A 17,667-nucleotide genomic window follows, 5' to 3' on the forward strand; every position below is an offset into this window, starting at 1 on the left:
ACCTAAATCCCCAACATTTTTAAAAGACAAAATCTTTTTCACAAAAGTATTAAAATTATTTTAGTTTAAGTCTAGTGTGGGCTAAAATCAAACTTCTAGATTGCAAAAACTATCACAAACTAGTTGCACTAATCCAGAATTATAAAGCCAAGGAAGCTAGTCAAAGAAAAGACCAGTACCAGATTTGGGGGAGTTTGAGATTTTAGAAAAATTAGAAGATGAACAGCTAAAGGGTTATTTTGTGACTCTATCAGTATGCAGTTAAATTTCATCATGACAAGAAATAGCAATCTCTCCATTTCCTTTACTGGTAATTATTTGTGCCCTCCTAATTTCACCACATTTAGTAATGATGAAAACTAGAAAAGTTTTAGAATGTGAAATAGTGCACACCCCTTTCAAACACACAAGACAGAAACAGTGAAAGCAGAAACTATTTGATATGCAATAAAGATAAAACTTCTATGTCACAAGATACATACTTCTGCATACCAATATGGCATTTTACTTCAGAAAGTTAAACAAATCTTTAATGCCCTAAAGGAACAAAGTCCCTTGGCTTTTAGAGAACAGATGAAGAGATTGATCCCATTCATACTGCCTTTCCTCTGGAACAATTCAGGGAAGAGCTTTGTTATTGATTTCCAGACTCATATAGTTATAAAGTTGATGACTTAGAAGTGGGGGACACTTCTAGGGGAAGCTCTTCTTTTTCACTTGAAATACTTTATCTCTAATTCAACTACAAGGACTAAATTCTAAGAGGATTAAGTAACAGGACCATGAAGGTTGGCAACAGTGTACCAGACAGTGCATAATTTTCCTAATGAGATCATTGAAGTAGAGTCCAAAGAAAGAGTTTACGAGACGACTCATTTAGAAAGTTTGCAATTAAAAAGAAAATACTTCTGTTTACCAATATTTCACCTACTCTTCTTTGCATCTGAGTGACACTGGATGGAGATGTCACAAAAAGGCCCTTTCAAGCACAAAATTAAGACACAGCATTAGGTTACCTATAAATTAAACTACAGAAGAAGAGGGGGACTGTAAAAAGGCAACACTGAGCTAAAAGCAAGGTTTCCACAGACAGTAACTGTGTTAGGGCTTGTTTCGACAAAAGCATAAATAACTTTAAAAAAAACCAACAACAACAACAAAAAAAGTGTTAGTGGGCAAACTAAATTGTGGGATTACAGACAGTTGCCCAGAATTTGGCTCAAACTGCAACTTACCACTGGGAGCGTGAGCCAAGTGGCCACAATGGAGTCGGTGATCCAGCGATACCAGGCCGGTGAGATAAACATCAAAGGCAGAAAAGGACCGAGCATGAATATACTTCCAAAGAAACTTCCCAAGAACAATGCAAGTACAAAGTATATCCCTTTCCATGACACCATGGCTCTGAAAAAGAAAGTTGGCATTATGTTAGAGAGACAAACTGAAAGTAATTACATAATTCTTTAAGTCCGTAAGGCCAGTTTGAGGTAACATTTCCCCTTTTTGCCACGGCTAACAGCACATGATGACAGTAAACACAACCAAAATGTTCTACTTCACAAGGAACAGTAAGAAAAAGACTTTAAAAGCACAGTGATTTGTAAGGTGAATTTGGATGTTAAAGGGTCCATAAAAGTATCGGCTACATCATAATTTCTTCCACTTATTGCAATATGTAGTTCCATTCAAAAATCTTCAGCAAGCTATTTTTATTATCCAAAGGTACAAAAGAGCTATAGATGAGAACACCAGCTACATTAAACTTTTCAGCCATTATCTTTGTTGTTGGTGAAGTACTAACATTACCCTTTTCTAAAGACAGGAAACTTTGCTTTTCTGTCACTCCATCCTGTTTCTTGGTGCTGAACAGTGTTGCAGAAACTCAATTTCCCCACCTAACAAGGGTCTACATGTGACCTCCACCACAACCACTCAAACCCTGTGAGACTGACCAGCCATTTCAAATGCCAGTCCCCTTTTCATCCCAACAGGGCAGGCAAGCAGTGGCTGAAACCTCTTGACCCACCCTCGCTTAGAGAACTCATCACTTTTTGAAGTCTGATGTACTTCAACTGTCCTTATCATTTATTTTCCAACTTACTGCACCAAAAAGCCAATAGCCTTTGGTTTTCAAGGCAGTAGTCTAGACTTGAAATATTTCAGTGTCTGTGCTATCAGCTACACTCCCTTATTATAAATTGAAATGTACAGTACACTGAGCTTCTTAATGCATTACAGCAGAGCACTCAGCAATCCTCCAAGCATTTGTAATAGCTACAAGCTTTCACAATTTAGCAACTACTACCAGCTATGACAAAGCAAATGTGGAAATATCAATTCTCTAAATTAGGGCCTAAAAATAGATTGTTTTCATCTATTTAGGACTCAGCCAATTGTTTATAAAATCAAAGGTTAAGTAGAAGTCACTTTTTAGTCACTTTACTGAATTCCTTTTTTGACAGGCTATTTTAGAAATTATAAGAGCTCAGTTAGATAGGACTTCAGGACAACAAAAACAGGAAGCTGGTGGTTTTAATTTTAAAATGAGCAATGGAAAAGTAATCCATTAAGCCATGTGTACTGTAACACACATGATTTATCTCAATGGTTTTATCTCAATGGTTTTGTACACTGTCCATAGCAATAATGTTTGCATAGCAAAGTATTTGAAAGTCAAGAAATGGCAATCCTGGCATTGCTAGCACACGAATTTGCTTCTGCTACTTCATGTTGACAAGTAACAAGACAATAGCTCTAATTTGAGATACCTTTAGGTTTAAACGATTTCCTAAACTGTATGGTACTTGGAGAAAGGCTGAGAGAAGAGGCCATGCAAATTTGTTAATGCAAGAAAGATATAGGAAGCTCTATTTAACTCGACCTTTGCAGCAGAGTAAAACAAGTAACACTGATATGAATGTTTGCTTATTGCTGTATCAGAAAAATTTTAACACAATGAAATTTGAATTCAAACAAATATATTTTATTTACATCCTGGAGCACAGAGCCCTCACTTTTCTACCAAAAGCAGGAACTAAATAACCATGTGTCTACACGTATGCACAAGAAGGATCAGTTCTGATGCATCAAGAGACCCTTTAAGAGCAATGCACGCAAGTAATAATGTTCCATTTGCCTTCTTGCATTTGTTTTTGTAAACCTCCGTGGGTAAAGCTGGAAATAAAGATAGAAGAGGCCAAGAAAACCCCTAAAATCAACCAACAAACAAACAACAAAAAAACCCAAACAAAAAGAAACTCAAACCATCAAAAAACCCAACAACAAACCCAGAGAAAAACAGAAACAACAGAAAGGGAAAAAACCCACAAGCATTAGTTGCAGCGAGACCACAAGAAAAAACCCTTTTCCTGACATGAAGATTTGAGGCCTACTGCAAAAAGGTTTAAAATTCAATGTGCTTGATCTAATCTGGCATTTTGTGAGGAACACACATAGCAAAACAACTGGACACATGTAAGGACAGTGCTCTCAGATACACAGTGTGATTCTTGGGGTGTCCTGTGTAGGGCCAGGAGTTGGACTCTGATCCTGATGGGTCCCTTCCAACTCGGTACATTATATGATTCTATGAAAGACCAGCAGCAGATACAGAACACGAATTTATTAAACTTTAGCTGCTTTGGTCCTCTGGGAGACTGGTCAGAGCCTCTAGTCATTGGTCAGATGCAGACAGACACTCCAGGTCCAACAGGCTGCGGACAACATGGAGGTGACCATCCAGTTCCAAATACCTGAGTACTGCACACAGGTAGCCATAGAGCTAAGGAGACATTATTCTGTCATCCTTTTAGAGTCTTAGAAAAGTAACATGGGTCATTTATTTACAGGCTGTCCTTTTCACAGTTTACACTGGTCCTTCCCTCAAATTACTGTACAGAGCAAAAGATTTAATGATTTTTTTCTTTTAATCTGAAAGACTGTCTTGTAAACAATTTTGTTTGTTTGTTTTAGATGAAGGTATCTGACCTATGGAAAAGACCTAATGAAGTTCTGAATTTAATCTTCTTCAACCAGTACTCCAGCAGTTCCTTCTTTAACATCACAGTATATACATCTGTGAGTTATACTACATTCCAGCGGGTTAAACACTGGTGTTTATTTCTAGACACAAAAGATAACATGTGTGTTTTCAGTCAATGCCATTTATCACTCTTGAAGCCAAATTTTTAGTGTGATACATACCATATTTTGCTTATTTCTTCTATATAATACATTATATATATTTACATATGTACATACACATTTATCTAGAATAATGGGTAGACTTTGTCTCTGAATTGCCTTCGCTACACAATAAAGCACCTACCATGTAAAGAGGTATGAGAACACAAAACCAACTCCCTCTGAATGTATTTGAACAAAACTGCAAGCTGAGAAACCTGTGATATAATGTGAAGAACTTACAGCTCAACCATGCAGCTGGCCTGGAAACTGTACTGAGAAAGCTCATTTTAGTAAAAAGATCAAATTGTTAATACACTCAGCCCATTTTGTTTTCATTTGTAGGTTCACATGGTAGAATTACAGCCCGGACAATAGTTTACATGATTTAAAGTACATCTGCCTACACGTGTCAGTTGAGAAACAATTACATATATTCTCATTTTAGCCAACAGTCAAGGATGGATATCCATCACCCAAGGTGCTGCTGGGTACCTTGGCTGCCAAGAGCACGTGCCCTGGGATGGCCAGCAGAAATGTTGCTTTGCATGTGTTTAGCACAGGGAGGGCAGAGATGAGGCTGAAGCCCCAGGCTGGATTTGATACACCCCCCAGCCCAGGTGCACTGCTGAAGCCACGTGTGTTCTGTAACTCAAGCAGTGCACAGGGACAGACTCCAGCAGCTCCTTGGCCGGGACTACAGTACACGAGTTTGCAAATTATGTAGAGCCAGCTCTTGGCAGACAAAACAATTAGTTACAACTTTGTGTCCCACCAAAGCATCAGTACAGTTTGGAATTGCCCTGTTTCTGAAGCAGATACAGTCATGTTCATCCAGCACTGTGACCTGCCTAACAAACCCTCCCTGCCTGTCTCACCTCTGTATCCTCACATTTTTCCCTTTCCAATAGCAACCCTTCTCCCAGCCCTGCATCCCACATCTCCCATCCCGACGCTGCAATATCCCTCCCATAAACACTCCTTTCACTCCCTTTGCAATACCAGCTTGTTTGGGCAGGTGAAGGGCAGCAGGCTCCAAGTGCAGGCTTGGCATGTGGACTCAACTGTTGGGTCCTGCCAGACCAGGCCAGGCTCTGAACACCCATATCAACTTGTGTGGGCACTGCAAGGGCTGTTGTAGCCAGTTTACCATTCCAGAAACCCGCCACCAAAGACAACAGGGAACTGACTATCATTATCCTTTTGCATCCCTCAGCCCCTTAAACACCTATCTTAGAAACAAACCATCTCTAAGATATGTCAGTCATCCCAAATCTAACATCTGCATTCAACAAGTAACAGCTATAACAAGACATGCCTGCAACTTCAAAACATGATTAAAAAACAGTCAAATAATCTCAAAGGAGAAGGAGTATTTAATGAGGACTTGTAAAATAATCTAAAACAAATGTGAAAAATCTCAAAACAAAGAAGATTGGAGCTGACTCATTCCAGAGATGAGAAATGCAAGAAATTAATTAAAGGATTCTACAGGAAGTCTGAATAGAATCCAAGCATTTTTAAAGCACTGAAGTATTCTGTTAGTCCTGTTGACAACTATCTCTTTCTAATCCAGCAATCACTCTCAACAGTAGATTTAGCATATATGTATCTTTGAAGTCATTTTCCATTCGCTGCGTGGGCCTGAACTGTGAGGAAATGGTCAAAAGTATTTTACAATTCAGCCTGAAAGCTGCAAACACTGAGAAAGACAGCACCATCATACTGGGCCTGTAGTTCTTCATCTATTTTGTGGCAGAACTCCAAGTTATTGGGGTACTGTACTTCACATGTTCTTGTTGCCATAGCAGAAGGAAAACATGCTCTGTCTCCAGGTAACTGGAAACAATAATTCTTAAAATACAATTTCTGCTTTCTATTTCAGTTAATTTAAAAAATTCTTGGCTACAAAGGGACAAATTACTTTCCCAATCAGTTTTTGTAAGCTTCATCTTTATTAGAATATTTACTTGAAATTATTTCGTTATTCTATGCAAACAAAACATTTGCACAGTAACATAAAGCAATGTACCTTCCTGTGATCAGATTTTGGCTTCTTTGCTTAGCATCTACATACTTTTATTGAAGGTACAGATGGAATGACAGACATACCACAACTTACTGTGATGATGATTTCAAAATGTTTTAAACAGCCTGTTCTCTACAGCAAAACTTTTCTTCACAACTGCTTCTGTGGCTTGTAAGTGGGTAAAAAATGCAAAAGAAGTTTATCTGGTAAGAAACTAAAAAATTCTAAACTCAAAATTCTAGAAGTTTCAGAGGAGTCAAGACTCACCACACGATTCACGTTTCCTCAACAGCTCCTGGCTTATTCAAAGTTCTTGTACAAATGGGTTAATTCATCTCCCAGCTTCAGTGTAAAAGAAGATTTTAACCTCAGCATGGCATTAAGCAATAGTACCTGACAAACAGAGCCAGCTGCCTGATACTAGAGAGATTTTTAAACACTTACTATGAAGTGAACAAATCAGGCTTTATTACACCACTGAAAAAATAAAGAAATGCTCTTCAGTGCCAATAAAACAAGAGTGTACTATTACTGGTCAGCATGTTTCCAGTCAATCAGCATAGGCAATAGAACTGTTCATTAGCCTTCGAAAACAGAATGGGGACTACTAGGCACTGGATTTAATGCTTCTTTCACTCAATTACCAGGGGAAAAGGTAAACATTCTCTTCAGTTAAAATCAAGCAGAAATTCACACAAACAATTATGACTTTACCCTAACAGTTCCACAGAGAAAGAAACCAGTTAACTACAGACTGACTTCACTTCTGCATTTCCTCCAAGCACTCCAAATGAAAGAGGTGAGCTGGAAATTCCAGCTCCCACATTCCATTTTGCATTCGGGAACGTAATTTCAAAATCAGAAGATACAATTTTCACACAATTTTTACAACCTTTGATCTGGGTGAAGCGAATTGAACTTACAGGAGGTGGGCAAAAGGGGAACAAAGATTACCAACTTACCAGATGTCCATTAAACAAGCCATCAAATGAATGACCCAAACTTTTTTTTGTACACTGCTTTTTAAGGTTATTAAGCAAAATCATCTAGACAGGAGAGCAGACAGAAGGACAGCCCTTCTCATCTTGTGAGGCAAATAACAATGTGTCTTGTGAACCACTGAGCAGGTGACCAAGAGACAAAATATGAGCCAGGCTAAGTTTCAGTGGAAATGACACATCCTAACAAAATGTTTAAAGTTCAACAAAATCACCATGCTTTTCTATTTGAGCATTTTATGGTTTTCTTACATAACAGCGTGTAAAAGGAAATTTTTACCAATTTTTGCACTCAGAGCAAGAAAGTAGTTTCTATGTAGTACCATACTGAAAAAGAAATTTGTTCACAGCAAGCTTTTGTAGGCTGACTCCATTGTATTTCCAAATCTACAATTTCCCCCATGTCCTCTCAACTTGTGCCTCAGTGAAAAGAACTGCGGAAATAGCAGAGGTTATAGGGGAAGCAATGACAGGAGGAAGCCAAATCATTAATTGCAGAGATATCCACTCTAATCAGTAGCCCACACAATACAGACAAGAAGCTCCATCAGTCTCCACAGAGCTCCCTAAGAACTACATTTTACTTCTGATACTTCTCTTGGGCACTTCAGTGTTTTAAGGAACATACAAATAAGGCACAGATCACTGTCACCGGAAAAATACGTGGAACAATAGGCACTTTTCCATTAAAACCACTTCCTTCTTATTCAGTTCCTGCATTTAAAAACCTTAAAAGATACATGTATCATGGAACAATATAGGAAAGGGCAGTAAGAAGAAATTATCACAAACCTCACCCCGACCCTGCCTAACAGTATAGCACATATCAGCTTACAAATGCCCAAAATAAAAAGTACAATACTTAATGAGCAATTTCTTTAAATATTACCACTAAAATATGATTATTGCTGCATCTTACAACTTATTATTTCTTTTCTTTGCCAAGACTTAATTCAATAAAATGTTAACAGAATAATGAATTTCCTCTTCCAAGTAATTGTGTGTTTCCAAATGCAAAAAACCTGACTGAGATTCTTTGCAGTATAACCTTTAGATACTGTAAGAAGCTAATTCAGTGAGGGTACAGACATCAAATCAGACTGATGCTTTTTCACCCTCATTTACCTGTAGTCTTTCCACTGTTGCTCCAGACAACCATTAGACCAATAAAGCTTGAATGAGAGCATGAGCTCAGGTATTTGAAATAATTTGTAAGAGGCTATCCTGCAATTGCTACAGTTGCTTCCTGAAAAAAAACTCAAACAATGATTTATGGAAAAGGAGCTTGCTTTTATTCCTTACTATAATCAGAAAATCTAGATGAATTGACAAATTCCAGCTGCTGTAGTAAGAACTGCACAAGACCTTCTACCAAAAGCTATCTCACTTTTCCATTATGCTTATAGCACAGACACAAATAATTTTAAATTAATTCTTCAGGGCTTTCCATGCATACAGTTGCCCTCTGCACTATCCATCAATTTATTGAGGCCCCAAAAGCCTGTATTAAAAAGCAACCCATACAAAAAGAATGCCCTGGCTAACAAATCGTCAAAAATAGCTTTGGCAGACAAAGAACAGCTGTTATATTCCCCCCATTCCTTGTCTTTAAATAAAAGAAACAAAAAAACCTCCATAACCTTGTGACAAACATGGAGCAGTGGTCAATTTGGGGGGGGGTTATTAGGTACTTTATGTAAAACCTGCAGGTCAGCTCCAGGACCAGTCTATTTTTCTAAAAAGTTACTTGTGAGCAACAGATGCCAAATGTAAGTCCTCTGGTTTTTCAAGTCTACACCAGACCACAATGCTGACTACCAATGCTGGATAACAAATCCAAGTGAAAATTATGAAAAAAGACAAAATGTTCCACTTTGTAATTTAAGATGTTACAAACAAACCAATAAATGAATTTTTTCCCCCTGTGTAAAAGCACCCCAACACCTTAGTTTACAGCTACTCTTGGTGAGGAGCGGTGGCATTTATAATTTCAGAAGTACCAATTTCACAATAAAATCCTCAGTTGAGAAACATAGGACTCCAGTGCTGAAGAACAGTTACTCGAATACAAAACTAGTAGTGTTCAGTGAAGGATCTTTAAATCTCTGCCACTGGCATTGAACCAAAATGACTCTCGGAGAAGGATACATCCATGAAACTTCTAATGGCTTTTCTACCCTCATGAAGACAAAACTTTCTCATCAAGTTAACAACTCAAAGGAAATGTGGGAAAGGTGTAGGAACAAAACTCATACAACCTGTTCAACAAGCTATGAAAACCACTGACCATCACTAGGATAGTAACAGAATGACAGAAAGCTTATGCTGATTCACGTTATTCAGAGTGCAATCATGAAAATAAAGAGGGGGGATGTAAAAGCAGACTTCTGGAAGCCCTAAGCAAGCTACCCAGCTTGGAAAAAGTTGCAGAGACCTTCGTATTTGTGATCATTCTTTACAAAAGGTGACTCATTTTTAGAGCAAATTATATTAACCTGAACAATTCATCCTTTTCTGGTTATCAAGTATGGTGCAAGGAATAGGTAGCACTCAGTTGTTGTTTTGTTTTTTCAGCCAACACAGCTTTTTTCTTTTTAGTATCTTTTATACTATGACAGACATCACCTGTGAAACAACAGCAACTACTAAATTGCTTTATACCTTTTCTCAGTAGCATGCTACATGCTATAAAATTTCAGCAGGCCCCCAAGAGCAAACTTACTGAAGCCAGTGAGTCTCCACCCAGAATCAACTGCAAGATCAGACTATGAATTTTATCTACTCTCAGAATTTTTAAAAGGCTGAAAATAAAAACTAAACAGGCATGTTCATTTCCCTACCATGTAAGTCATTCTGGCTTGACAGTACTTAGATGAGATGAAGAACAGTGTCCAAAGACAAATTTATGTCACTATTTTATTTTTTAAATAATAATAAAGATAAATTGCTATTATCAATGGCATATAACTCTGCCAAGCTTCTGAGTCTGTGCAACTGCCTTAGGCTTTGTAAAATCATTTCCAAGACAAACATCAAAAAAAAAAAACATTTGCAAATAACATTAAAAATGTTCTAGACATTTAACTGGAAAATTCCATTTGAGAACTTGAAATTTTGCAGGGCTGCTTTTGTGTCAGGAGTACATAGCACTGAAGCATACTTATACATCAGCAAGTATCACAAGTTTATAACAACTTGAAAAACCACATAAATTGTAGTTTTCTACAAGTTATTCTTACAGGCTGGGCGCTTTCCAAGGTAAGCATAGAAGAAACAATAGACTGGTTACCTGGCAGGCTCTGAAGCAAGGGAAGAAAAATGCAGTAGTTCTGCAGAAAATTTACAAATGTTTCATTCCCATTAAAAGCAACAGAAACAGTTTATTTGCATTTGCTCCATTTCTGGACATGAAATCCTATTTTCAATCTATTATGTTTTGATATACATGAACATCCAAAGCATGATAGTTAAAAACCACATGTTGCCAAACTGCTGTCCCACTATTAACTAATAATTCTTTTTCAAGACCTAACAGAAGAGATGGAGTTCTGCTGTGCTTTTCAGAGCATTCTAAACAGCCTTCAGACCCCATTTGCACAGCTTACCAGTAGGAGCAGTCAACAGCATATTCTGGATGTTTCCAAGATTATATTACAAACCACTGCTAAGAAGTGTAGCTTTAACTCCATCTTCAGCTCTGTAATTCTTTCTTTCCACCAGCTACAACGGGAAGCTTCTCTCTTCTGACAGGACTCCAAAGGGACACTCCCAGGGCTTCAAGTGGATCCAGGTCTTCAAAGCCATTTCTAACAGAGCACTGCATTTCACCATGTAAACCACCTGCATGGTGCTGTGCAGAGATTCAAGCTTTGCCCAGGAAGATGCAAAACTGAGTTGGTCCATCTGTACTTGAACTAATGAAGCTCTCAGTGTCTCAGCAGGGACTCTCAGCCTGTGCACAGCAGCAGCTGATGCAGACATGTTGACTCTGGTGCCACAGCTACTGAATCTGATTCTATAAAACACACAACATTTTTCTTCAAACTTCAATGCTCTCAAAGCCAGAAAATGTTTTACCAATACCACACAATAAAGCAGTTCATGTTCCTTTTTAAAGCTGAATGGCTAGAAAGATATGAATGACCATTTGATTCTCACTTGTAAATTTTTTTGCATTTACTTGCAAAAGATCCAGTGTTATTGACAAATGAATAACAAAATACTTTGCATGAACATTTTATCAAGGTCATTTTACCCTGTAACAAATTACCAGTATAAGTATTTAAAAAAAGTAATTCAATGCTGAGGCTTTCAGGGAAGTTATCTGCCAGCACTTATGTAATACTTTACAAAGCTGCCAGAAGACAAACTGAAAAAAGCAACATCTAAGACCAGGCCTTTTAGCTTTTTATTATGTAAAAGAGTAGCACATTTGAAAGAGAAACTCAATTTCTAATAAAGTTTGCCAGAACTGAAAGGAGCTTATAAAAGTAAGTAAAAGTGGTTTCATAGGTGTTGTATTTCCCATCACAAAGACCAAGACAATGTTACAGTAAGAATGAGTTTCAAGTCAGCTGCAAATACATTTGGCAGTTGCAGATTCATTAGACAGACAGGCTGTGGCAGACGCATTGATGCAAGGCAATCCAAGAATAAAGTACCCACGAAATAATTATAGAACAGCAAGTGACCTAGTCAGGGAAATAACCTATTATAGCTATTCAGGGATTACCAGATTTTACACGTGAGCAATGCTCTGGCTTGCTTAACAAGAACCGTTAGGAAAAACAGGGAGGAAAGAAGGAAAGCCTTACAAGAAGCACAGATAAAGAGGCTCCTAACACACATTTGGAGCATTTTTACAGATCAATGGACCCCTTCCAGTCTCTTGGTCACTACCGCTGATGTTGCTACCAAAGTACCTTAAAAGCTGCAAGGTAATAGGGGAAAGGAACAAAAAGACAGAACAACTTTGAAAAGAGCATGATCATGGAAGTAGAAAATTGTCTGGATCATTTAGAAAACTATGCTACTTGCACCTAGAGAATGAGAGAGAAAAGATAAATAATAACTTGACCTACACCAAATCTAGCATGTGGAAGATAAAAGAGAGAAGTGATAAAGTAGACATAGTCTAGAGAACATTATTTATTGGTGTGGCAGTTATAGCTAGGCCTCAAATTAGCAGGCTTAGAGAATCTACATAGATTAGGAGAGACAGGTATCACCTGACTAAGTAACCAAAGAAATATTTCACACCAGATGATGCAAACCGGAGATATGAATACAGGAGTAGGAGGTGTACACTCAGTTCCACCATGGCTGAAGTAGAGGCAAGATACACAGCTGCTGTCTTGCTGGAGTGGGCCCTGCTGCTGCTGCTGCTGCCGCTACTTGCCTTTTGTTTGAATTCAGGGAAGTAGAAATATTTTGTTGTTATACTTTCCGTTTCTTGCTGGGTGTTTTTGTAGGGTGCTTATGGATCTAGAGTGAGAGAATCTCTTTTCGATGGGGAGTAGGGAGCTATTTCTTGTTACTTTTAACTTGTGTTAAGTGTGTGTTATATTGTAGTTTCTCTTAATTTTCTCTTTTCTGTATAAATATATATAGTTAATTTAAGCATAAAAGTAGTTTCCTCCTTTTTCTTGGGGGGGAGAGCTCTGCCACTGTGTTCGACAGTTGGCATTTTGCCAGCTCAACCCTTAGACACTTTGTAACCACTCTCCCCCTTAACATAAATAACAATAAAAAAGGATTCTAAGAGGAAATGCAATGAGTCAATCTTTGCATGAGGTAAATCATATCTAAAAAAGGAAGATATTGTCCAGAAATATCTAAATTGGGAATCTCCTCATAGCAGTTTCTATAGTCATGAAACATGTTCATCATCAGCTGTATCTAGAGGCCAGAAAAATTTAATGATTTAGCAATTCATTATAAGGATTCTTTTCTTGCTTTTTCAAGAAGATGTAGCATTCTCGGTTATTTCCAAGAAGGAACATACCCTGCCATGTGTTTCCCCTTTTACCAAGTCCCTCGATCTTTCAGGAAAAAGATTACGCAAACCCACAGAATTCCTGGAAATAATCTGCTCTTTCTGATTAGCTAATACTAGTATCACAGACACAGAGGCAAGAAGAGCTTACCTTCAAGGTATAAAATATGCCCATTAATAAGTGAAGTTACTGGGCAACTGGTTAAGGATATATATGAGAAAGCATGTACATCTTCTCAGCTGCATTTGTAGAAGCATTCTCAAATGCAATCACAGCTCTTGAAATGTCTTTAATGAGTTCATCGCAATGGGCATTGTAGAGGTGATATTTTTATTGGGGCAACTATAAATCATGGACTTGTCAAAAATAGATGCTTACGACATCCCACTTCCCTCTCTTCTTCATTAGCTTGAGGCTTTTCTCCTGGTGTCTTCTGAAAGTAAACACATTGCTGAAACTCTCAGTGTGATTCCAAATAACCAAAGGACAGTAAGCCTTTACTTACTGGGACACTTCGCATTCAAACAAGGCAGCCTGAAGAAAATGAGTTCACCTCTGATACGTCTGCAAAGCACACTGAAGTTAAAAAAAAAAAAAAACAAACACCAAAGCTGAACACAGAAGCACCAGCATTAAAATAACTGTATTGACAATGAAATATTCTTTTGTTCCAGATTGATTTGAGCAAAGAGACAACTATCTTATTTCAAAGCTGAACATCTCAGTATAGGATACTTTTGTTGCCAGCATGACCATCAAGCACACAGCTACACAAGCTCTTGACAAGAGGAAGAGCAGTAATAGGAAATGATACAAGAATCAAAGACCTGATACTACACAGTATCACTTGGAGCCTATTAAAGCCATTCATTTATGCTAACGTCAGTAAGTACTAACAAAAATGTGGAAACTGTTTAGAGAAATCAGTTACATAATCTTCATCAAACAAGGGACAGTAAAATTGCTCCAGCCCTTTACTAAAATGTTATGAATTCACTGGCAGTTGGGTCAACTTGCCATCTTTCCCAGAGGCATAAAACCAAGATGACATGCAGGGATGCTGCTTTCCAAGCTCATGGGCAGAATTAATACTGTGGGAATTCTTATTCTAGTGGAGGCGCCAAATTAAGACACACTCACTCCTGTATGTCTTAACTCATACTGAGCAGGGTGTTAAACCTTATTCTCCATGGTGGCACTGAAATTAAAGCCCCGATGATAAGCAAGGTCCTGCCCTTCCCAGTTCTGACTTCCCCTCTCAGCAGGTCCACCTTGAACAACGGCTGGGGCAGTAACAGCTCTGAAAAAGTTAGCTGTGATTGTAAAGTTAAAAACTCCAACTTTCACAGGGGAACATATGTGAACACTTCTTTTGAGTGCTCCTACTCTTAACACTAAATACGATTTTATAAATATAAATATGATTTCTCGTATGTACTTCAATAGGACTTAATGTAAGAGCACTGGCTTTCCATGAGGGTAGCTCTAAATATGTTGTTGGACTTAAAAGCTCTCCACAGCAATGCACAAAGCATTACATTGCTTTATTCAAAACTGTTCATACATTTTTCATAGCTTAAATAGAAGATAAAAATTTGCAACTTCTACTGTGGTATCTACAAATACACTGTGAGAAAAATCCCTGGCTGCTACAGTATCAGTTACATACTCGGATTAACATAAATAACTTAGAATAAGCCCATTTTTTCTCAAGGCTAAAACATACAATTTCTAATTTATGTAAAGTTGTTTAACACTCAAAACTTTCTTCTCATACCAATCATTTTCACCTACTCCTGCTATTGTTGCAGATCAACAGCCTGAGAGAGAGGACAGAAAGAACCAAAACAACACAGCCTTGGGAATAAAGGAACACACTGTGTCAAAGAGGAAGCCTAGAGCTATTGGAAAGCCCTGTATTCCAGTTACGCAAGGCAAAACAACGTGCCTTCTAACAAAGACAATTTGAGACAAATTACAACTCAGAAGATTAATGCACTGACTCAGGCGTAGATGAGCCTGAGTTTTCCACTGCCCATCTTTCCCAAGAATCCTTGTCTAACGCGTGGAAGGAAGAGTAAAGTTGGTTGTAAAAGGGTTTTCAAAATGCAGTAAGGAGAAAATTTGAAAACAACTGGAGGAAATATGGATTCCTGCTGAGCACAGAGTTTTCTACAACAGCTAAGATTTATTATATTGAATTTTTTTCCCAAAAAGCTACAGCAACAACGTGTGTTTCCTTTCCAATTCAGCCACAGCTGAACATTTTATTGAACCATTACAGTAAGAAAAGAAGCTTTCACAGCAACTTTAGGAAGCTCCTTTCTTTGGGGATCAAACAGATATATTATTAAAATAATGCCAGTAGGAGGAATCAATCATTGGACTAAATGATGTCAAGGATTACTGAACAATTAAATCTGATTACTAATTGATGTATTGATGAGAATTTCAGAACAGAGTATTCAGAAAAATAAATTGAAGACAAATGTTCATGAAACAGTTCTTAGTCTATTTCAAGAAATGCAAACAACCTTCTTCATCAATATTCAGAAAAGTTTTATGGTCAATGCGTACAATAAATTCAGTTTTTAATGAAGATATTACTGCTTTTTTGTTTTTAATTTGTTTGTTTGGGGTTTTTTTTGCTATAAAGAATTGGGAACGGGCAAAACCCCAAAGTGACACCTTTGCTAATTTCTGTTGTAAAAGGTAGAAACAGTCACCAAACCCAGCATTTTTAGATCCTCCCCCATCTTCGCCAGTTTAATCATACGACAAAGTAACATCCTTTCCAAAGAGAAAATACATAACCAATGCAATACAATTACAATGTAATACAAAAACAAGGAAATAACCCTATCAACTCTTGCTTAGAAGCACCTGGCTGGTCAAAAGCACACATGTAGCCCTGCAGTAGTCCAAGTATGTGCTGCTCTTATATATTCCCATCAGGCAAAGGATGTGGAGGCAAAGCTGCAATTGGTTCTTTGAAAGGAGTATTTTAAGGGATAAAATAAAAAAATCAAAGTATCAAGGTTTTATTATGGAACAATACACTTTCTAACAACATCAGATGAACATTCCCACTGATTTTCTAGCAGAAAGCAAAGCATTTTTTGTAGAATACTGCAGTATTATAATCAAACAATCTTTATTACTTACATAAGCCATTTTTAAAACCTGTCTTTGTAAATCAGATCTGATTCTAGTATTTAGCTTTATTTCATCCTTTTATATTTTCTTTTGTTTGTTTTTTTTGTTGTTTTTTGTGGTGTTTTTGTTTTAAATTAAACTTTGCTCCACAAAATCATCAGCAATTATGCTTGGTGGAATGGAGTGAGGAGTTCACACACAGCTCTCTCACTGCATAGGCTGTGATGACAGTTTTGTTAAATATGTGTTTTCTCACCTTAAAGATATTTCCCTGGAAGAGCCTGAGCACAAGAAGAAAAGGCAGTGGTCTCTTGGCAGCACCCATAAGCTGCCATTACTGTGATGAAACATTAAACCACAAGCAGCTTCCACAGCAAGACCTGCTTATGTAAAAGGAGCACATTTCTTCAAGTGTTTTAGTTTAAATACACATTAAAGTACTTTTAAGAATTGCCTTCTAAGTCAGCTTTCCCCTCTTTTGTATGAATATTACAATACATTACTGTGATTTTGGAGTAAGGGTTTGGTTGTTTAGGGGGTTTTTTTTGAATCTTTCAGAGAAAAGATTAAATTGAAAAGAAATTAGCTGCCTTCTGCTTCCTACAAGCAAAGTAGTACAGACTTTTTAAAATCCTGGATCAAAACTACTTTATGCAATTTTGAATTTGCCAAGCCTAGTACCAATCCATCAAAGGATTTCCTTCACTTCATTTTGGGCATTTACATAAGTACCTTAAGTTGGGTCACTCGAATTATTCCCTCTCATGTCGCATCCTATCTCCCTCCATTCAGTAGGCTCATCCTATAATCTAATTTCACAAAAGAAAACTTCACTTTCTCTCCCTGTGAAGCAGCAAATATACACACAGCCTATTTTCCTGGAAGCTTGATCTACAGGGGTTAATATTTTAGATCTTCTAGGTAAAACTTGCAATCACAGTAAGAAAAGCTACAGAGACACTTATCACCAGGAATGCCTCACTCTCCTCACATCTTTGTGACATTAGAACTCTCCAAATGGAAATTCTTATGCAGGCAATGTTTTTTAAGTTCCTCTTCCGAGAAAAGGGAGTGACAAACAATGTACGAGATGCGCTGGAAGAGCCTCCTGTTAGGAATAAAAGGTTTTCTGCAAGAACATGAAACTATCCTTGTACATCCACACAGCTTGGATTTCTAAACAAAATTTCAGCAAATAATGAAGATTAGCCTTTTCAAGCTGTTTTAGAGTTCAGTTCAAGAGCCAGGTCATCAGACTCTCGAACACGGACACATGAAAAGGATAAGAAGTAACAATAAAATTACT

At 37.6% G+C, this 17,667-nt stretch overlaps 1 protein-coding gene across 3 annotated transcripts in view; it reads right to left on the minus strand.

Annotated features, from left to right (window-relative positions):
• LCLAT1 (lysocardiolipin acyltransferase 1) overlaps nucleotides 1-17,667 on the minus strand; it is a 119,997-nt gene that overhangs the window by 78,133 nt on the left and 24,197 nt on the right. For all 3 annotated transcript variants that reach the window (XM_071579990.1, XM_071579972.1, XM_071579981.1), the window contains one exon: nucleotides 1,236-1,404. In XM_071579990.1, the coding sequence (XP_071436091.1) occupies nucleotides 1,236-1,400 (165 nt within the window). In that variant the 5' untranslated portion in view covers nucleotides 1,401-1,404. The remainder of the gene's footprint in view (nucleotides 1-1,235; nucleotides 1,405-17,667) is intronic.

This window comes from Pithys albifrons, chromosome 2 (genome assembly GCF_047495875.1).
Source record: "Pithys albifrons albifrons isolate INPA30051 chromosome 2, PitAlb_v1, whole genome shotgun sequence".
Lineage (NCBI taxonomy): Eukaryota > Metazoa > Chordata > Aves > Passeriformes > Thamnophilidae > Pithys > Pithys albifrons.